The following is a 24,584-nucleotide window of genomic DNA, read 5'->3' on the forward strand; positions in this document are numbered from 1 at the left end:
TTTATACAAACTTCATTTTTAACAGGGTTCGGGTTTATGGTTGTTCCTTTTGAGTGCATTTTCATGTCACTAAATCTGTATTTAGGAAAGGACAACTATACGATAGATCACAACACGACAATATCAGCCTCGTCCTCCTCCTCCTCCTCCTCCTCCTCATCATCATCGTCGTCGTCGTCGTCAACATCATCATCATCATTGTTATTATTATCAGCAATGCAATCTTCTCCAAATATGAAAAAATTCAGGGGAGTGACATTAATTCTTCATTATATGCAAACTCTGTTGAACTGAATAAATAATTTTTCTGAAGATTTATTTGACTTCAGTATAATAGATTGTTCAATATAAGAAACTTTACTTCAATATAAGTGGAGTAAATACACGGTATTTCATTATATACAATACAAATTTACAATCCCCACATGTCTACATTACTTCCATCAAAATCATTTGTTGTTATATCTGAAATAATTCCCCCAGTTCTGAAACGTTGATTTTTGGTTCATATTTTATTCATACAACAACTCCAGCGTAATTCGCCACGCGCCAAGGCGATTCACAATCCGGAACACTTAACAGGAGCAGCGCCACACGCCACTACAGTTTGTTTACTAGTCAACAAATCCGTCAGCACTGCCGGTTCACGAGCCATCGTCACGGTTCACGGAACACGCTGGCGAATCGTATCGTCGCGGGTTCTTCGTTTTCACCTGGGACTTTTACGCTTACAGACGACCAAAATACCATGTCGGTCCATCGCTGCGAAATGAGAGATGAAACCTAAATTTAATTAACCTGAAAAGTAGGAATTACGGTGATCAGTTTTCAAACAAGGATGTCACCACTGGATTTAACTTTTCTGTGGTATAAATTCAAACTGCTGTTCTTTTGCATCTGTAAGTATTTATTGCACCTGAGAGATTTATCGAGCAAATTCATGTGTTTATGTAAATTCCAGAAATAATCTACTTGTTATCTTCTTTCCTATGTCTCACCTAGCGGTCGATCTAAGCACTTAAGCCCATGAAACACGCTAAACGATTTTTTTCTTTCAAAATGGAGCATTTTCTTTTATATCAATCAACGCTACGGATGTTCAAAACTGTTTCCTTTTTTAAATCAATTTCATATGAAATTATTTTCTGATTATATGTGCTTAAATTTCGTTTGCCATCAACAGGAACTTAGTCATACCATCATTTTTGTTTTTACATGCAAATAAGATATTTCAAATTGAATACACAATTCATAGTGTACAGATAAACCTCCGGCATTTCTCTAGCGTGTCGGAAATCATTACAAAAATAGAATTTATCCACCCATAATTGATTTGTCCGAAATTGCTTAAACCGTCCCTGTCACACTTAACAAAGCATTACAAATAAATGGTTCTTTAAAGTACATAAAAGCGTGTTCGTCATTTAAATCTTTCTCAGTAAATTGCTGTAAATTGTGTGTTTTATTTTGACGCAGAAATCTTTTCTCTATTTTCTATCATTCACACGACGTAGTCCCCTTCTGCCACTCTGATCCTACCTAACATGATAATTATATCTTAAACATACCTTGGAGTTAATAGATTTCAAACATAATAGAATTCTTCCGTGTCTTTAATCGCTTTCCTATTTATGAATTTCATTAACTTATAAATTGATTTTTGAATTAGTGTAATGAATCATTACATCCGAGCCAATGTCTATTCTAATTCTTGACACGCGATTTTCGTATGTACCTCTAACGTTTCGTATTGAATTCTATCAGCGTTTTCATTATTCAGACCATGTGATCACTTCATCCTTACCCTTACACGTGAGATGTCGGTCCTGGTAACCCCCGAGGTTTATGATAACCCCCTCAAATCGATAACACTCCGCCAGATATAGACCTATGACACAATTCGTCACTTTCCGTCGCTGTACGATTTTTAACTATTTTCCTATACATCTTTCAATTAGCAAATTAAATTACAATGTCGTGTAGCTACGAGTACCTTACATTGATTACAGAATGAATGCAATAATTTTGCATAGAGATTTGTGTGATCATAATCATATTGGGAACCTACGTTGCTTCGCTTCGAGGTCATCAAATCATTGATACATGTTAATATATATAAAAAAAAATTATGAGCGTTTAAATTTCGGGATAACGAAATGTAGATTTTTTTTATTGAGAATGCAGTGCGCTTTCTGTATTCTATATAAGATGTCTTCACAATTGCTAAATATTTGTTGTGTATTGCCTGACTGCGTTAAAAGCGAGCGAGGCAGATGCCTGTCTAAGTTTATATAAAAATTTTCTATTCAGGCAGATCGATGTTTATCACGACAAAGCCCCACTCAAGCTTCCCGGCCCCCTGGCTTTTATCAAACGAATTATGTTCGCCTGTTCTGTTTATAAGATTTCAAGTAGAGACTACTGGGTCCGTACAGCGCCTTCCGTCTCCCCCTTTGCATGTGTCCATCTTCATCAATATTGCGGTTCTTATATTTCCCTCAGAGAAAAAGAGAGAGAGAGAGAGGGAGGGAGGGAGTGAGTAGACATTTTAACTTCCTCCTTCTCTTTTTCCGCTAGTGTCTATATTCATCCATTTTCTAACGACTATGACTTGTATACTGGTAAGTCCAATACTGCTCGGACCTCTGTAGTCAGATAAAGTCTACGCCTGAAGATAAATTATATATTGATCCCAACACACTCCGACTATATCAGCCGTGATATCTGTAGGAATCTGACTCTATGTAACGTTACAAACATTTTTATGTTATTATTCGATGTTTCGATATTCCAAAGCACTTGCTTTTTAACCAAGGTACCAACATTTTTACAATGGAATTCAGTCATTTTTGTTCCAAATATTCCATCAACTTTACCTTATCTTTTATTATTTTTTTGAACGCCTACAAAACAATGAGCATAGACATTCCTAGAAGAATTTATTGAGGTTATTTTTTCAGTGATATTTCCTGTTATGCATAAAACGTAACAATCGATCAATTCAGAATAATCATTAAAATAAAATCTCGGCAAATTATATACATAAGTACAATTATTTTTCAGTATATATGTAAGCGCAAACAATTAGTTTTTCCTCCGGAATGAAAACATTCCAATATGTTATGAGAGAGAGAGAGAGAGAGAGAGAGAGAGAGAGAGAGAGAGAGAGAGAGAGAGAGATACTTACTGCTATGAATATTTCTACTATTCTGAGATACTTGGGGATTTTTTTTTATACATTCAGATATAAAAACGCGTGTATAGGTATGAAAGTGATGGTCACTTCATGTCAAGGTCACGAAAGACAGGCAAACACTCATAATAGAGTAAATTCAGAGCTTTCTCGTACCTATATCCTCAAATCTCTCTCTCTATCTCCCCCCTCTATCTATCTATCTCTCTATCTATCTCTCTATCTATCTCTCTCTCTCTATTTATCTATTACTATCACCCTTTCCTCTGCACTACCGTTTATCCAGGAGCTAGCGATCTTTATTAAATCATTAAATTGAATTAGTGCCTTATTGAATTTGATTAATATTTTACCGACGGAAAACCCATAAACTTAACCTACAGACGTGTCTGCCGTCTCTGTTTCTACAATATTTGCGTATGAAATTGTACATGTTTCATGTGCACAAATATTTTCAATAGACATAATGATCGTGCAGTCGCCTCCGCAGTCAGAGTGATTCCCGTGTCTAAATATTGTCAAAGTCCATTACTTCCCGTCCCGTATGTACTACCCACTACATACTATCGGCGCCTCCACCGCTCTGACTCCTCTATTTCACTAATCGTCTGACCCCGCTAATCCCCACTTCAGGGGCATGGTCGTCCAGTTCTAATCCCTGTTTCGTCTGATAGGAGGAATTAGCCCAGCATTTACGGAATCAACTGGCGACCAATTCAGTTTTATCGTACGTATATTTGTTTGTACCCCACAGTCATATTTATCAAAATGAGCCTATTGCTTACGCCTTGTTTAATTTCAAAGATGAGAATTAAGTCTATTCTTTTGCGCATTTAAGTGTATTGCCAATAATAAAACCGAGCGTATCAACTGCATGGAATTTATTTGTCGGCTTGTGTTTTGTTCCCGGTCGCCCTTGGGGAAGAGCCCGTGACTAAATAGTTTTACCAAATAATATTTGGAAAGCCCGTCAGATCGACTTGAAAATGCTAAATGTAAATCCTGCTTCTGTACAATCTCCAAATACCGAACAATTGACATGGTATTACATTTTCCCGTCATATTAATTAGTAATAATTATATCTGTAAATTCTATATGCGGGAAGAAAACTTACAAGTACACCCACAGTACATGTTTTTCATTATTAGTTTTTATAAATTGGATAATTTTGTCCGAAATCCGTAGGTACTATATTTAAATGTTTTTTTGTTCCCCCATGAGCCAGCCCGTGTGAATCTGTGATAAATTATAATATTCTCATCGGAGACAAACTAGCTGATTTCGATCTAGAAATTCGGGCGGCAGAGGTATTTGTAGAGACGGCATGACGGTGACAGTCGCCGTACATTAATGTCACCAGAGGCCTCGTAATGCTCAATTCTTTGTATTGTTTGTGAGAGCATGACAGGTCAACAGAGGTCACGAAACAAGTCGTCTGCAAAGCTTTCATACACATGAAGAATATGGACAAAAGATATCTACATAATTATATATACTTAATTACGTACATGTTCCAGTAAATTAAGTATAAAAAAGACAAATTACGGCATGTTTCAAATGATACGAAAGGTTATGCCTTTATACCAAATCGCATAAAGAGCAATGGTCTTATTGTTTTCGTGAGTGCTTTGTCTGATGTTTTGCTCTGCAAAGTAGAAAGTCAGGAATAACATGGTAAACACTGCATATACACAGATATACATGTAGTAATTTGATATACACAAATATATATCTAGTAATATAATATACATAAATATACATGTAGTAATATAATATACATAAATATACATGTAGTAATATAATATACATAAATATACATGTAGTAATATAATACACACAAATATACATGTAGTAATATAATATACATAAATATACGTGTAGTATATTGATAAACAACTGTATAGAGAATATTACACGCTAATATCCATAGCGTATTTCATATCAGCCCAAGTGGTCCATATCAGCCCGAGTGCCGAAGGCCCAAGGGTTGATATGGGGCCCGAGGGCTGATATGACATATGATATGGATTTTAGTATGTAATATTCTATTTATCATATACTACGCTTTTTGATACTTATTGATAAATCTTGTATACATGCAGTATAATGTTTTTGAGGGGGGGGGGTGGGGGGGGGGGGTGGGGTGGTGGTATGATATAGGGCTCGAGGGCTGTTTTTACACTATGGTACTACTCTTTTTATCACATGCGGGTTAATTTATTGCACTTTAGAGATAAATCAAGAAACATTTGATACATTGCTAACCTTGATACATTGATTTACTATGGTAAAAACTTTGATTTACTACGTAGTTTTCACCCGTATCGCGATGTGCAGAATCCGCATAATCATGACCAAGTATATGATAAACATAAATATACATGTAGTGATATAATATACACAAATATACATGTAGTGATATAATATACACAAATATACATGTAGTAATATAATATACACAAAAATACATGTAGTGATATAATAGTATAAATGAACATGTTTATTTACATGCATACAGTACATTACATGTTTCTTAAAATACAGTTTATAAAATGAGGAAAAAAGAACATGAAAATTCTCTCTCTCTCTCTCTCTCTCTCTCTCTCTCTCTCTCTCTCTCTCTCTCTCTCTCTCTCAAATAGTACAACATTTAACATTTTTTAATTTTCATTTGATATAGATTCATTCTCATTAATACTCAAACAATTTGGTAGGAATACATATAAGAAACCCTCTTTTATTTCCTTAGTACTAGCGCATGCGCACTGGTATACATAAACACGTGTAGGACTAACTACTTTATGTACTAATACATCATGCAGTCTTTGGTCGTCTAGCGTGTTGTCACAGTCACTATGATTTGTGGATTACTTGGCTGACAAGGCACAAGTAGTCCACGTGGTGCCATCGATAGCAGTTACATAGTACATTCAGTTTTATGAAACATATACTTTGCTGCAAGGCCAATCAATACAATGTATCAAATAGACTTAATACGGCATTAATTACTTGTTCACATTACGTAGACTGCACTAATTCGTTACAGTTATTTTGATAATACATCTGCTAGTTTTTATGGTTGTAACATTACTCTACATGTACATTCTCGGCATACTGCCTCTCCTAACAAATGACATACGTCATGCTTAGGACATTTACTATAATAAGAAACACCAGAATAACAAAGATGAAGCATGGTATGTCGGTGAATAATATACAATACACAGCGCCATGATACGTATATACATTATAGACTCGGGCAACAGAACCGGAGCTCGTCACCATGAAAAAATAAAAGAGTTTCGGGTCCCTTTATTGTGCAGTTCTTATTACAGTGACATCAGCTGTTTTCGTACTACAGTCCACTCCACTTATATTGAAGTCGGTTATATTGAAATATATGTTATATTGAAGTTAAAATAAATCCCCCAGTAGCAATATTTGTGTAGTTCAGCATTGGTTATATTGAACTTTGGATATAATGAACAATTCAGGTCGGTCCCCTGGATTTCATTATATCCGGAGTAGACTGTATTATGTCTAAAACTGAAATGACTAAGCATTGCTCTTTTTTTCCTTTTTTTAGATCTCCCGTATTATGCGTCCAGCACTTGTCCCGATGATGTCAAAGGTCACACCAAAACCTGCTTCCGGGAGTATGAAATGAAGATAAGGGGTATCCTGGCCCCCCAAAACACAATTATATCAGGGGTGGACGCCGAAAACATACGGCTTCTCTGCACGTACGTACATACATCCTACACGTATCAAACTACCACGAGACGAACAGAGGAAAATGTATGTCCTGAAATCAGTCTGCCTCAAACTAAATTCTACAAAGCACAACGCATGTACAAATTTGTGCTAAGATAAATGAAAACCTTCTATAAACAATTCTTTAGTAACATGCTAATTCAAAAGAGAACAAAAATAATAATGTCACATTGAAAAATATATATCAATTGATCAACAAATTTGTACTTTTGCAATATATCAGAATCTGATTTGATCTTGGGAACTTTAACTGAGCGGTGTCACTTTAAGTTAAACCTATTCGCTACGATATTTAAATTCCCCGTCAGCAAGTTACACTGAACAACTTAATGATTGGGGAGGACGATCGATCTCGTGAATTAACGGAGTTATATAACTACCTTTATGATTTATGATTTATCAATGCACTTTGATGTTTCTTGTCGGCCTATGGCTAAGGGAAATATTAGCTCATTGTCAACCGACTTTTAGGCAAAGGGTGAATAAAATTAACAAAAACCCTATTTAGCCAAACCATTTAACTTCCGAGATATTGTAGTTGTGGGTGGGGGAGACGTACCGCCTAATTCAGACTTCCATCAACTAATTACCCAATTCTCTCTATCCGCCCATTTCATGTTTACAGGCAGTCAAACAGTATTAATTGCAATTTTTAATTCCTGGCCAGAGTTGCCACAAGTAAAAATATGCTACAGAATAGTCATTGACAAAATATACGGGTTTTGTTTGGGCAAGCCAAATAAAATGCAAGAGAAATAAATGACATGTACTCCTTTCTTTCGCTAAGTTGAAAAAGATTTCAATATCCTTAAAAGCCCCCTCAAAATTAGGAGAGTTCGTGCACATTCAAACTAAAGACAAATTGATCTTTTCCATTAATGGCTGTTAGACAAGCAAAACGTGCGTTTCGCTCGCATATTTTGGTCGCATTATCACAAGGGCTCTTTGGTCAACCACGGGTGCTCTTCAACTGAAATCAGAACTAAACAATTCCAAGTTAAGACATTGGTTTGTCATAGTCTTTTAACCAAACCCATCGCCCAAACATCTCAAATGGAGTCTTCTTTAAACAAGAAAACACTGGCAAAATATTTCAGAAAGGAAAACGAAAGTAAATCGTGTAAACAAAGATAAAAGCTTTTCAAGTTTAGAATGACTGTGTTGTAGTGCACCTTGAAAGGAGGGACCCTGTTTGTAATGTGTTTTTCTTTTTAATGAAACTTACAAAACATTAGGAACAACCAAAATATTTAGAGAAAATCTCTTATGTGCAATTTCATTCTCAAGCACAGAAGGAAGGTGAACGGCGTGTGAGGGAGACGGCTGTTCAGTAGAATCTTCCAATTAAAAGGTCACCACATATTGAAAACCTATTCCGGAAAATAAAGGGAGTTTGTAAACTATGTAAAATAGATTTTGATTTACATATACATATACAGTATGTTTCACTGCATGGATATTTTCCAAAAGTTATCTAATTTGTAGGATGTAAGGTATTCTTTATGAATAATACATGTCGATCAATCTTATTAATTGTTATTGAATATTCGGCTGTATACCTCCCTTCTCTCACTTACTGTAACGAGATTAAAGTCTTCAAAAGTGCACACTGGCGAGGTCTCCCACGGTGACAGTTGAATTAGCAGAAATAAAAACACCCCATAAATATACGCACCATCACTTACATCAACTTAGTATCATCAACACCACCGACAACAACAAAATCTGACATTATCACCACCACCACCACAAAATCTGACATTATCACCACCACCGACAATAAAATCTGACATTATCATCACCACCACCACCACAAAATCTGACATCACCACCACCGACAACAACATCTGACATCACCACCACCTACAGCAAAATCTTATATTATCACCACCACCACCACCGACAACAACAAAATCTGACATTATCACCACCACCGACAACAAAATCTGACATCACCACCACCTACAACAAAATCTGACATTAGCACTACCACCACCGACAACAAAATCTGACATTATCACCACCACCGACAACAAAATCTGACATCACCACCACCTACAACAAAATATGACATTATCACCACCGACAACAAAATCTGACATTATCACCTACAACGACGACCACACCACCAACAGCGTGATGTAAATGTTCAGGCCGTTAATAAAAAATTATTGTCACCGCTTTCCTAAAACTTAAGACTACCCCTCTTTCTAATTTTCAGAGCATTCAAGTCTGGACTTTCTTGTGTTGCTGACCTGAAGTCCAGCTGTACACAAGACACCGCTGTTATAGACGAGGAACTTGGTAAACTCCCCCTAGCAGTAGCCGAATTAAACAAGCTCTGCAGAGACGATTCTTTTTATGAGGGTATGTGCGCATGTGCAATTCTTTCGAAGCTTTTCGGAATCCGAGTATATTCTAAGGTTGAATTGATTGGTTTTATTTCTTATCCATTGCCTTTGGGGAATAGTGATTAACAAATGAAATCTGTTAATATAACCCATTCCTATCCGATCTACAACGACACTGAACATTGACTGCTGCTGGAAAACACTTCAGACATTTATCATTATTAAGATCTATCTAATTTGTAAATTGGAACAATTCGAACAGGAAAAAGACTGAATTATAATTACCATTTACCACAACGCTCTCAGAAAACCAATGTGATGTACTTTGAAATAGGCCCTGTTTATTGTTTGCTTTTTTCTCTGATCTCTAACTGGTATAGTATAATCTTTGTGGTGAGCTCAACAAAAACTTCCGTCTTTCCCCCCCAAAAATATACTTTTCAATCTTCAGAACTAGAAAAACGATTTTAAATCTTGAATACAAATAAGTTGTCGAAATTTTGATTGACAGCTGATCACTGTAAGTCATGACAGACTAGTGTTTGTGGCATGTTTCTTACGAGACACTTAAATTTCAAATGCAAATGCACGTAGCTAACTGTGACAGCCTGTTAAATCAGTCCACTGTAATATTTGAACCGCAAAGAATGTAAATTGAAGGATTACAAACTTAAAGGCGTTTTATTTTTGATGATCTAATATAATTAATTCATATTTTTGAAAGGATCTCCGCCTATGATAAAATAAATTCTTGATTAAAAGAAACTTATAGGAGGAAATGCCCCGAGTCCCGAACATACCAAGATAATCGAAAAAGATATGCTTTTATGTATTAAGACAACCCCTTCTTATACCGAACTTATTAGAAACATCTTTTGTTATACTTCAGATGATTTTGTCAAAAAGGCATCCATGGGCCCTTTAAAACCTTTATAAATCAAAGCGCCTCGCTCCTCCAAAAGAGATCTGTTGTTCTAAAAATCAATGCGTTATGCAATTTTCGTGTAATTATCGCGATAATATCGCACATATACCAACTTATGTTGATTTTTCACAATCGGAGATCAGCCATCAAATACCAAACTTGCGTTTAATGTAATAATTGTGTGCAGAGACGGTAACGCTAACAACCCTCTCCAATAAAAAAAAAAAGTGGATTGCCGGAACGGAGCGAACACACAGACCGGTCTATACTGAATTAAACACAGCCTCTCCCATGGAATAGAAAATCATTAGTTTGACATGAATCGTGGCGCCATCTTCATAAAGAGAAATATGTATTTATATTATTAGAGACAGTGTGTTCTAAGATTTGGTTAGCGCGGCGATTTCTGGAATGTTGAAGACTGGCTTTATCAAAAGTAAACTGCATAGGGGTTCAGAAAGAACGTGTACTTTAACAAAAAATGTTTTATTTCGTCAATTTCGGCTTCTAGGTTTCATTACATTTGTGATTAGAAATTGTGGATAAGCAATTGAATCAATAGTCTGAATACCACAGATAAATAAAACAATGGACGTTTTTCTGTTATTAATTAATTAATTACGATGTGGAGTTGATGTGCAGCGCACACAAGCATTTCTCTAGAATTCCTTTAGCTCTATCTAATATTGAGATTCTTTTCATTTTCAAAATCAAATTATCCAATTCATTACTAGTGCACATTTCATCTTTATTTATCAGAAGATAGAATTTTCTCGTTGATTTTCGTTTTATATATATAGATGTAAATTTCACGTGGTGTGACATGCATTATACATGCACCTGTATCTTTCATATTATTGTACATATAAAATATCACACACACGGTAAACCACAACCGGCGACTCTACAGGGTTCTAAAATTCTTACAGTGTACCCTGATAATTGATCGAAATAATTAGTAATACATGCGGATATTTAATTTCTGAATATCTTTCGTTTTAGTATATGTACAAAACAGAATATTCTATCTCCTCCACATTCTTTTAATTTCTGAATATCTTTCGTTTTAGTATATGCACGAAACAGAGTTTGCTACGAAAAATCAGGAGTAGCTAATGAAAGATGTTTCAAAGAAGTAATGAATTCTTCCGTCCGGATAATAACGGAATTAGATCCGAGTTCTGTCACGGAATTCTGTGGGTGAGTACATTTTAACGGCAGTTATCATTTCGTATAAAAATTTACTTTTATGCATTGAACTCATAACGTTCATCACAAAATATCTACATTCCCAATGTTTTTGCCTCCTGTATCTTTACCAATAGTAACGATAGCCATTTCTTCATGAACGCGATACAGATGCGAACAAAATGCGTATGAATCTTAATAGATATACACTGTAGTAAGTCTCTTCTAACGGCTGGGAAATTTGACAGATAATATATCAATAGGGGAAAAAAATCAATTTTATTTCTGACAATGCCTGAGGGTAACATGGTTATGAACTGTGCACAGCGCCTCACGACGGGATACTCCATGGAGCGCTAACGCTTATTTAAAATCGCGTTGATTTTTTTAAAGAATTAGAATGAATTTACTTCTGTCCATTACAACATAAACATATGAAATGAAATTTGAGGACAATTCAAAAGCGGCACTAATTAAAGGGTTTTGTGATTTTAATTACCAGTAAATAACACGATTATCTTATCAGTACGGTTAGTTCTCAGTACCCGAGATAAATATCCATGAGTGTATTAAATTTTTTCAGGATAATAATTCTTATTAATTGATCGAATAATTCCGTACTTTCCGATAACTAACAAACTCGAAAAAAAAGAAGGAACGTTTTCGTCGCCTGCACGTGTCGTCGAGGTGAACATCACATTCGGTTTCTCCAACACCGGGTTAAAAAATTCTTAGGATTCTCAAAATTTATACGATTATTAGTTTTCGTCACTCAATGAAAGCTGACGACACTATTCATTTTCTACTATCTTGCACTAGAATATTTTTTTTTGTACTTCGCAGGCAGAGAAAGCATCGTATTGACAATAAACCGTGATCAATGTTAATTATAAAATGATAAAGAAAAGACATGATTTGACATAAATGTATGAAAGGTACATATTTATTTTAAATGTCGATCGTACTATTTTGTTACAATCTATTTCTCCCATCACTGACGTCACGCTCGGACTGGACAGCAGTCACAGTGGCTCAGTGGTTAGAGCGTGCGATTCGTGACCAGGGAGTCCTGGGTTGGAACCCCGTACCTACCTAAACCACGTCACACCTTTGACCCCCACGTCACACCTTTGACCCCACGTCACACCTTTGACCTAAAATTAGATAGTTTCTGTTCTTACGCGTAACGATCTGCATTTAACAGTGAGAGTAGCAGACCTTAAAAAGCGAGGTCCCGTGTCGCGGCGGGCGTTGGTACGCTAAAGAACCCTTAGTGATTTGACCTGAAGCTTTCTGCTTTGACCCACAGCTCCAGGCTTAGGTGTAAACTTACGACACATGGCCTACATCAGGTAAAGCAAGCCTCGTGTCTTTTGCAATTAGGTTAGCATTATACAAATTCTTCTGTCTCCATCGGTTACAATGTATATAACTTCCTGATACAAACAAACTACGTCTCTCTTCCTTATATTTTTATTTTGCAACATATAAAGCTTTCTGATATCAATTTGAAAGGCCAGTGTTTTATCGAAAACATGTTAGATTAGAACATCTTCAAGTAGACGGATCATTCACAAAACATTAGTAAACAATGAGACGGAACGATTGATTGTTTTACGTCCCGTCGAGAATTTTTCACTCCTATTGAGACGTCAACCAGATGTAGGTGAAGCACCACAAATTTAGACCTACGCTTAGCGCTCAGAGCCGTAGTAGTGAGGGTTCTTTATCGTGCCAATGCCTGTCGCGACATGGAACCTCCTTTTTTAAGGTCATATCCAAAAGACACGCGGTTCTCACTTCTAAATACCGAGTGTTTGTCGAAGGAGCAATAACCACTACCTATTTTAATGTTATAGGTTTGACGCGGCTATGACACGAATGGGAATCGAACTCGTGACCTCCCGGTTACGAAGCGAACGCTCTACCACTGAGCTACCGCGACGAGAAAAGTGGAATAACCTGCGTTGATTCGAGGCATGGGTTTATCACAGAAGAACAAGTAACATAGATATAAACAAATAATTGGATTTCTTGTCATTTGTAGGGATATAGACAGGCTATCGGACTGTATGGGTGCCGCTCTGATCGCGGAACAATGCAGTAAAGAAGCCATTTCACTAAAGGACAAACTAGTGCGGCTTCTTATCCGGGGAAGCCTGAGGTGCGACAAGTCTGCTTACACTGTAAGTACCAGCCCAACCAATGTAATGTGTCTGATGTGTGATCATGATTACACTGTAAGTGTGCGTCATTATAACAGTCCAACCAATGTAATGTGTCTGATGTGTGATCATGATTACACTGTAAGTGTGCGTCATTATAACAGTCCAACCAATGTAATGTGTCTGTGTGTGATCAGGATTACACTGTAAGTGTGCGTCATTATAACAGCCCAACCAATGTAATGTGTCTGATGTGTGATCAGGATAATTACACAAGTGTCTACGTTATAGCCAAAACAATGTAATAAGTCAATAAGTTGATCATTCTGTTTAGTCTACGTTAATATCAAACAAAGGTAATAATGAGCCTGAAGCGTGGCGAGTCTTTCTACATTATATAGCCAAACAAATTTGATAAGCTAATAGGGTGCACGTGATAAATCTGTTTACACTGCAAATTTACATGATAGCCAGACCAAGTTATCAAGTGTAATCTATTAATGATAATAGTGGTTTTCGCTTTAATTAATAAGATGACTTCATAGAGATGTGAAATGCAGTTGGTCATGTGATTTGTACCGTATCAACGGAGTTATAGAAATATCTCATCATTTATACACGTATTGCTGATGTGTTGCAATACTTATTGTCTCAATTGTTACGCAATTTAAAAATGTCGAAACAATTATGAATGAAGTGGCCTTATCGATATAGAGATTTAAGTATGGCAATGTTTTCCAAAAAAAAAAAAAAAAGGTCTGCTCAGGATATACTAATTTCAGAAACTTAATTCACCTTTAACCCCATTTACAATTATAAAAACCGTTTAGAGCAAAGAAAAGAAAAATGAAATAAGATGGCATAAAACATAACTTGGTGGTATCCCAGTAAAGTTCTTTTTAGCATATATAATCTGATTTTGCCTTGGCAATCTAATTTTAGCCAGTCCTATTATTCAATAGAATGATTTAATCAAATAATCAGACACGGTAATTCGCAATTGGCAAGTAAGAACACGGTATCTTTTGGAAGCAAAGAAAGAGTTTTACAAGACAATAAATGTATTCCTGTCGATAGAATTTGATTGTTTGACGTGCCAAGTCGGAGTTACATGTAACCTTGCATTCACATTGAAATGAAGATTTATAGGAAACGAAGATGTTAAAGTAAAGGAAACTGCTGACAATAATTGCTACGCGATCTTACCTGCAGTGTATTAAAAAGGTGCTTTTAAAAAAAATGTTTATTTTCATACTCATAACCAACTGGCATCTTGTGTGCACTGGTGCTTCCAATTTAATACGGTCTGAAAATATAAAGGTATGACGCGGAGGGATATCTCCCGATTGCTGATGATTTTCATAGATTACTTTGATTAATAGCTTCCAAACTAATTTAAAATAAAAATATAAACTTAATTCTTTAAGTGGTCTATTTAATCTTTCTCCACTTTGAAGAGTAAATTAAGACATATGTTATGAGCATTAATGTTCAAAAACACATTTATCACTACGAGAGTCGTAAGCTGTGTACGACAAACCTTTTATATATTTTTTAAATGAATAGACCTTGGGCGGACAGAAGACATATTACAACCGTTCATGTATGACACATTTTTTACGATTTTTATTATTATTATTATTTCTTTTTGTCATTCGTGTAGGGGAAACAATATGAAACTGTCCTCTAATATGTTGAAAAGGTCATCAAATATACTATCATTTATCATAAAGGATACTACGTATTTTAAAAGACAGCATTCCAACACAGTTCCCATCATACAACAGAATACACATCATACAACACAATACACATCATACAACATAATACACATCATACAACACAATACACATCATACAACACAATACACATCATACAACATAATACACATCATACAACACAATACAACACAATACACATCATACAACACAATACACATCACACAACACAATAAACATCATACAACATAATACACATCATACAACACAATACACATCATACAACAGAATACAACACAATACACATCATACAACACAATACACATCATACAACACACAATACACATCACACAACACAGTACACATCATACAACACAATACACATCACACAACACAATAAACATCATACAACGTAATACACATCATACAACACAATACACATCATACAACATCATACAACACAATACACATCATACAACACAATAAAACACAATACACATCATACAACACAATACACATCATACAACAGAATACACATCACACAACACAATACACATCATACAACACACAATACACATCACACAACACAATACAACACAATACACATCATACAACACACAATACACATCATACAACACAATACACATCATACAACACAATACACATCATACAACACCATACACATCATACAACACAATACACATCACACAACACCATACACAACACAATACACATCATACAACACAATACACATCACACAACACAATACAATACACATCATACAACACAATACACATCATACAACACAATACACATCACACAACACAATACACATCATACAACATAATACACATCATACAACACAATACACATCAGCAACACAATACACATCACACAACACAATACAACACAATACACATCATACAACACAATGCACATCATACAACACAATACACATCATACAACACAATACACATCATACAACATAATACAACACAATACACATCATACAACACAATACAACACAATACACATCATACAACATAATACAACACAATACACATCATACAACATAATACACATCATACAACATAATACACATCATACAACACAATACACATCATACAACATAATACAACACAATACACATCATACAACATAATACACATCATACAACACAATACACATCATACAACACAATACACATCATACAACACAATACACATCATACAACACAATACACATCACACAACACAATACACATCATACAACAGAATACACATCATACAACACAATACACACCATACAACACAATACACATCATACAACACAATACATATCATACAACACAATACAACACAATACACATCATACAACACAATACACATCATACAACACAATACAACACAATACACATCATACAACAGAATACACATCACACAACACAATACAACACAATACACATCATACAACACAATACACATCATACAACACAATACACATCATACAACACAATACACATCACACAACACAATACACATCATACTACACATTACACATCATACAACACAATACACATCATACAACAGAATACACATCACACAACACAATACACATCATACAACACAATACAACACAATACACATCATACAACACAATACACATCATACAACACAATACACATCATGCAACAGAATACACATCATACAACACAATACACATCATACTACACATTACACATCATACAACACAATACACATCATACAACACAATACACATCATAAAACATAATACACATCACACAACACAATTCACATCATACAACAGAATACACATCACACAACACAATACACATCATACAACACAATACAACACAATACACATCACACAACACAATACACAGCATACAACACAATATACATCATACAACACAATACACATCATACAACACAATACAACACAATACACATCACACAACACAATAAACATCATACAACACACAATACACATCACACAACACAATACACATCATACAACACAATACACATCACACAACACAATACACAGCATACAACACAATACACATCACACAACACAATACACATCATACAACACAATACACATCATACAACACAATACACATCATACAACAGAATACACATCATACGACATAATACACAGCATACAACACAATACACATCATACGACACAATGCACATCACACAACACAATACACATCATACAACATAATACACATCATACAACACAATACAACACAATACACATCATACAACACAATACACATACAACACAATACACATCATACAACACAATACACAACACAATACACATCATACAACACAATACACATCACACAACACAATACACATCACACAACACAATACACATCATACAACAGAATACACATCATACGACATAATACACAGCATACAACAGAATACACATCATACAACACAATACACAACACAATACACATCATACAACACAATACACATCACACAACACAATACACATCATACAACACAATACACATCATACAACATAATACAACACAATACAACACAATACACATCACACAACACAATACACATCATACAACACAATACACATCACACAACACAATACAACACAATGCACATCACACAACACAATATAACACAATACACATCACACAACACAATACACATCATACAACAGAATACACATCATACGACATAATACACATCATACAACACAATACACATCATACAACACAGTACACATCATACAACACAATACACATCATACAACAGAATACACATCACACAACACAATACACATCACACAACACAATACACATCATACAACACAATACACATCATACAACACAATACACATCATACAACAGAATACACATCATACAACACAGTACACATCATGCAACAGAATACACATCATACAACACAGTACACATCATACAACATAATACACATCATACAACACAATACACATCACACAACACCATACACAACACAATACACATCACACAACACAGTACACATCATACAACAGAATACACATCACACAACACAATACACATCATACAACACAATACACATCATACAACACAATACACATCATACAACACAATACACATCACACAACACAATACACATCATACAACACAATACACATCATACAACAGAATACACATCATACAACACAGTACACATCATGCAACAGAATACACATCATACAACACAATACACATCATACAACACAGTACACATCATACAACACAATACACATCACACAACACCATACACAACACAATACACATCACACAACACAGTACACATCATACAACAGAATACACATCACACAACACAATACACATCATACAACACAATACACATCATACAACACAATACACATCATACAACACAATACACATCACACAACACAATACACATCATACAACACAATACACATCATACAACACAATACACATCATACAACACAATACACATCATACAACACAATCACGTGTTCGGTGGGATCAGATCCTTCACAATATCACGTGTTCGGTGGGATTAGATCCTTCACAATATCACACGTTCGGTGGGATTAGATCCTTCACAATATCACACGTTCGGTGGGATTAGATCCTTCACAATATCACACGTTCGGTGGGATTAGATCCTTCACAATATCACACGTTCGGTGGGATTAGATCCTTCACAATATCACACGTTCGGTGGGATTAGATCCTTCACAATATCACACGTTCGGTGGGATTAGATCCTTCACAATATCACACGTTCGGTGGGATTAGATCCCTCACAATATCACGTGTTCGGTGGGATTAGATCCCTCACAATATCACGTGTTGGTGGGATTAGATCCTGCTCCTAGGTCATAAAACTTAGATGAGTTCACCTTTACTTTTATCTCAGTCCCATTTTTTTCTTTCCGTTTTTATTTCCGTCTCGCATTTTCTCTATCTCAGACTCACTTTTTCTCTTTTTATCTCATTCTCGCGTTTTCTCTTTTTATCTATCTCGCATTTTCGTTTTTTATCTCAGTCTCTCGTTTTCTCTTTTTATCTCAGTCTCACCTTTTCTCCTTGTCTCAGTCTCTCGTTTTCTCTTTTTATCTCAGTCTCACCTTTTCTCCTTGTCTCAGTCTCACGTTTTCTCTTTTTATCTCAGTCTCACCTTTCTCCTTGTCTTAGTCTCACGTTTTCTCTTTTTATCTCAGTCTCACGTTTTCTTATTTTTATCTGTCTCACTTTTTCTTTTCTTTTTTAAATCTCAGTCTCACTTTTTCGCTATGAGTTCCTTTTATAAAAGTGAAGACTAAGAAGATCAAAAGCGAGCACGTCTAATTTCTAATGGCCCTGGAGCCTGGAGTTTTATCTGATACGAGATGGGGGAATTACGACATTCATTGCTGACAGATACAAGAGAAAATCTTTTTAAAATTATACGAGAACATTTTTCACTTGATATCAAAAATAGAATCAACATATAGATTATGACAGGTACCGAGACGAGGACAATGAAAGGACATGCACCAGAACTTTTCCATTAGCCTTTGTCATTACGGACGAGCTATAAAAATCCAGAGAAAACCTCCATTTTCTGCACCTGACGAATACTAACTAACAACTGATAATACACGACATATTGTGTACAACAATTGCTTGTGGAAATATTCTCTTCACCTGTTCGCGCTTTTTTCTTTTTTGAAGTCTGCACAAATTGTCTGAATAAGGTTGCTCCAGTTGTCAATACATAACAAGACTGACATTTCCTTTACATTTTCCGGAAGCAAAACACGTATATTTTCAAAGAAAGACATTTAACGGTGTTAGCATGCGTGTTGGTTAGCGAATGTTTTTATAAAAGTGTTCTTTTTTAAATTGTCATGAAGTTCTGATATATCTCCACTGATCTATAATCGATATCGCCCAAACGTTGTAGCTTTGTGGAAAAAGCTGGACTTTTCATCACGAAAGTCTCGTTGTTTAATTTCTTTTTGTCAATATTACAATATTACTGAACAATAAAAAAAAACCTTCATATGAATTGATTACTTATACTCCGAGAGTAATATATATATATATATATATATATATATATATATATACATGTATATATATATATAATTTAGTGTGTAATACGATGACGTGGGATAGGACGTAAGATTCTACAACTTGATATTTTTATTTTCTTAAAATGGAGAATGATATTAATATGACAGTGAACATAAACGTCAAAAAATCTTGAATCAAAACTGTCCTTTTTTTTCTTTCAGGTTTCTAGTCAGAATACAACGTCTTCGCAGTTTCAAAATGGTCGCCGATCTGGTAACCAAGGACGCGATGGAACAAACACAGTTAATAGCAATTATTTGCCAAATCGAACGTTGATTTCATTATTAGTGGTATTTATAATACTTCTTGGTTTTTCATGACGTAACTTAGATGTACGAGATTCAATTACCCGGATATACAGGACCGGAAATAAGCATCAAACACTGGCTTTACTGAAGATTTTGGCCACGTGATATATAGAGATGTCCAATAATTTTGTCTGTGACAAAATACGAAAATTGATAGAACTTTGTAGACCTAGAAATGCCGTGTCGGGGTGTTAACACAAGGGATTCTAAAGAAACGTTGAGTGTAGGACTTGCCCCGGTGGTTGGATCTGGCAAAATCTAAATAGTGACTACTTTCATTACACCTGCATTTCCTGTAATAAGTAGTTTTCCCTAAAATATTTTAAAAATGTTTGTTGGCTATTCACAAAGTAGAATTGTTATAGGAATTTGTGTATGTCACTCGTGTACTGTCATCATTGATTTCATGTTGTTAGCTTAAAGCTATACTAAAACCCTATCTGTGATGCTGCTTTAGAACCTATGCACTGTTCTCTATTTTCTTAAAAGTCTTACAAACTCCAAGTTCACATCAAACACGTGCTATGTCGGCCTTCTCTGTGCTCTAGTCCGCTGATCAAATCAAACAATGTGCACATTTGCTTTATTGTTACCATAAATACATTTGTAAAGAGATGTATGAATTTGTTTCAATAAAACGACTGAAAATACATCAAAATTAGTTTATATAATTTTATAGAATGTACAAGTTAAAAGGTTTATTTGGTATTTTCCGAGTACTCTAAAATCAAGTATCGTTCCGGAAGTGGAGTCAAATGACGTCACTGGTGTGGAAGTGACCATTGAGCTGAACACTTTATGGAGGAGGAGGAGGGGGTACGGGCGGGAAGGAAAAAAGAATTTCAATAACATCTGAGATTCTCATAAAATCCCCACGACCTTTCCTAAGAGAGGCAGAACAATTAGTCATTTCATTGACGTCACAGTCCCAAGAACAATAAATTTTACTGACGTCACAGTCCCAAAAACAATAAAGTATATCTTTCCTACAATTTGCATATATTCAAACTGCACAATCAAAGAAAACGGCACATAAATCAGACACAGAATGTACCTTGATTATATAATAACGGTACATCTCACCTGTACGACTTATCACCTATTTATGACATGTGCGCCAATCCATCAAAATTTGTGCTCCCTTTGGAGTGATATACACGTGTTGGGTCTTTAAAGTTAAAGATAATGGACCTGGATGACAGATAATTACCAACTATCGTCTGACAGAGAATTTAATGTTGTTCAAAACACTGGTCTGTAAGAGTGCTTATGAATCTAATACCCCATCATCTGGATGTTTTACATGTAAAACATCAACGTTTAAATAACCTACATATATAGGTAACTTTCACATGGTACACATAATTCTTTATAAAACAAAAACACTCCCTCTCTCTCTCTTTCAGATACACACCAAATGTATCACAAAATCTCAAAGAGTTTGAAATATGCCGATTATTTAGAATTAATAACGTACCGTCATGTTATTAAGAAAGGAGGTACGGCACAGATTAACCAATGAACACCAGTCATGCTTATTTATGGGGAGAGACAGAGAGACGGAGAGAGAGAGAGAGAGCGAGAGAGAGAAAGAGACGGAGAGAGAGAAAGAGAGACAGATTACGGTTGCCCGGATCTACAAGAAATAACGCTTCGAGACATAAATCCTATCACCGTACCCCCGTGCGTTCAATCAAATCCTACATTTTGGAGAGTAAATACGTGTATCGATATAATCAGACATCTTGCTTTCTGGTGTTCGACCCTTGTTTTTGATAATTCTCCTCGTTTTCGGTAAATCGATACACCAGACCCCTAGGAACAGCTCGAATATCGTGCTTATCACTCTATAAATAATTTATCTACGCTGACCACATTTTCAAACCAATTAACTCCAGGGTGCTTATGATCTGAATTAATCATGTTTGTAAACAGAAATGCTGTTATTACACGAATCAGTCGACGCCTGTACATTTCAAAAGTCCTCAATATTAGACATATTCATTATCTAATGGAGCAATAGGCCCGCAGACCACATCGCTCACCCCGGCAGTTCACAATGTAACACAATATTCATGATTAGCCATCATTATCTGTATCCTTCTCCTAGTCAATGGAACCGTGTTTGTACATGCAGTGAAAATTGGTTGCTACTCATTCATAATTTGGATGTCTTCTGTTTAAAAAACAAAACCTTCACAATTGTTTTCATATGATTTCACGTGAATTAACCCATTGTGAACCTAACTGTATCAAAGGACAACAATTATCTAAATTCGGTAACCCCCCCCCCCCTTTTTTCTTTTTAAAGAAAAAAGATTAATACGATATACAACTGTGTCTCGTTTGTAAACTCTGGACCCCTCCTGGAAAACAAGGATTCCAGTTTGAACAAACTTAAAACAACATCCTATAAGCATGTTTCCATATTCATAAACCATTTCTAAAAACAAATAGTTATCCATTCAATGATACATACATACATACAAACTTGAATCCACATCGAATTACAGTAGCAAGTTTCTATATTTACTCCATAAATTATAACCAACTTGTACTTTATAAAATATTTGACGATATTTATCTAATATTTCTATGTAACACTTTCGACCCCCTATTGTGCTTTATTAAATATTTGACATTTATCTAATATTTCTATGCAACACTTTGGACCCCCTGTTGTGCCCCCTTCCGGTACTCCTGATATTATAATCTGTTCTATCAAATATTAGAAAGTTAAGCAAGGGAAAACAATTAGAAGTTTTCATTAAAAAGATCTTCACCTCCCCCCCCCCCCAATTACACTTCCCCTATTTTGTAATAACCTGTCACGATTGTTCAGTGGTACAGTGTTCGCTTCGTAATCTGGATCCCATAGAGATCCGCGTTAGAATAGGCCTTCAGTACCCCATGCTTGCCGTAAGAGGCGACTAAATGGGGCGGTCCTTCCGACGAGACCGTAAAACCAAAAGGTCCCGCGTCACAGCAGGTGTGGCGAGATAAAGATCCCTCCCTGTTCAATGGCCATAAGGCCTAGCATAGGCCTAAATTTTGCAGCCCTTCACCGACAATTGTGACGTCTCCGTATGAGTTAAAGATTCTGGAGAGGGACATTAAACAATATACAATCAATCAATCGTAATCGGACGGCCGTGAGTTTGACCCCCAGCTGACCCCGCTCGTGCCATGTCCGCGTTAAACCTAACAAAATATATAGCTAGTCATTGCTCCTTCGCCAAACCCTCGGTATTTAGAGGTGAGAAGCAAGGTTTCTGGATAAGAGATGGCACGTTACAGAACCATTAATACGGCCGTGAGCGCCAAGTATAGGTCTAAATTTGTGGTACTTCACCTACAGCTGACGACGTCTCGATATGGGCAAAAAATTGCCGACAGGACATAAAACAAACCACTACAATGTAATTTGTAATCATGGTTGCTTGGTGCTCATTCAAAAAGACACCTCAGTGCTATTTTCCCCCCTTGCAATTGGGTGGAGGCGGGATGTCTCAGCGCTATTTCCCCCCCCCCCCCCCCTTGCAATTGGGTGGAGGCGGGGGGGGGGGGGATGTCTAAGTGCTATTTTCCCCCCTTGCAATTGGACGGAGGTGGGGGGATGTCTCAGCGCTATTTTCCCCCTTGCAATTGGGTGGAGGCGGGGGATGTCTCAGTGCTATTCCCCCCCCCCCCTTGCAATTGGGTGGAGGCGGGGGGGGGGGGGGGGGGGAGGATGTCTCAGCGCTATTTTCCCCCTTGCAATTGGGTGGAAGGGGGGGGGGGGGAGAGGGTGTCTCAGTGCTATT

At 36.1% G+C, this 24,584-nt stretch overlaps 1 protein-coding gene across 2 annotated transcripts; it reads left to right on the top strand.

Moving 5' to 3' along the window:
- Positions 1 to 553: 553 nt before the first annotated feature.
- Positions 554 to 21,439, top strand: LOC125656998 (uncharacterized). 2 transcript variants are annotated; one of them, XM_048887631.2, is made up of 6 exons: positions 554 to 899; positions 6,781 to 6,937; positions 9,190 to 9,335; positions 11,315 to 11,444; positions 13,480 to 13,618; positions 20,635 to 21,439. In XM_048887631.2, the coding sequence occupies exons 1-6, from the start codon at positions 839 to 841 to the stop codon at positions 20,791 to 20,793; spliced, it is 792 nt and encodes a 263-aa protein (XP_048743588.1). In that variant the 5' UTR covers positions 554 to 838; the 3' UTR covers positions 20,794 to 21,439. The 2 variants fall into 2 exon arrangements, with proteins under 2 accessions (XP_048743588.1, XP_048743589.1); XM_048887632.2 differs by lacking the exon at positions 554 to 899 and adding an exon at positions 3,774 to 3,920.
- Positions 21,440 to 24,584: the final 3,145 nt, after the last annotated feature.

This window comes from Ostrea edulis, chromosome 7 (genome assembly GCF_947568905.1).
Source record: "Ostrea edulis chromosome 7, xbOstEdul1.1, whole genome shotgun sequence".
Taxonomy (NCBI): Eukaryota; Metazoa; Mollusca; class Bivalvia; order Ostreida; family Ostreidae; genus Ostrea; species Ostrea edulis.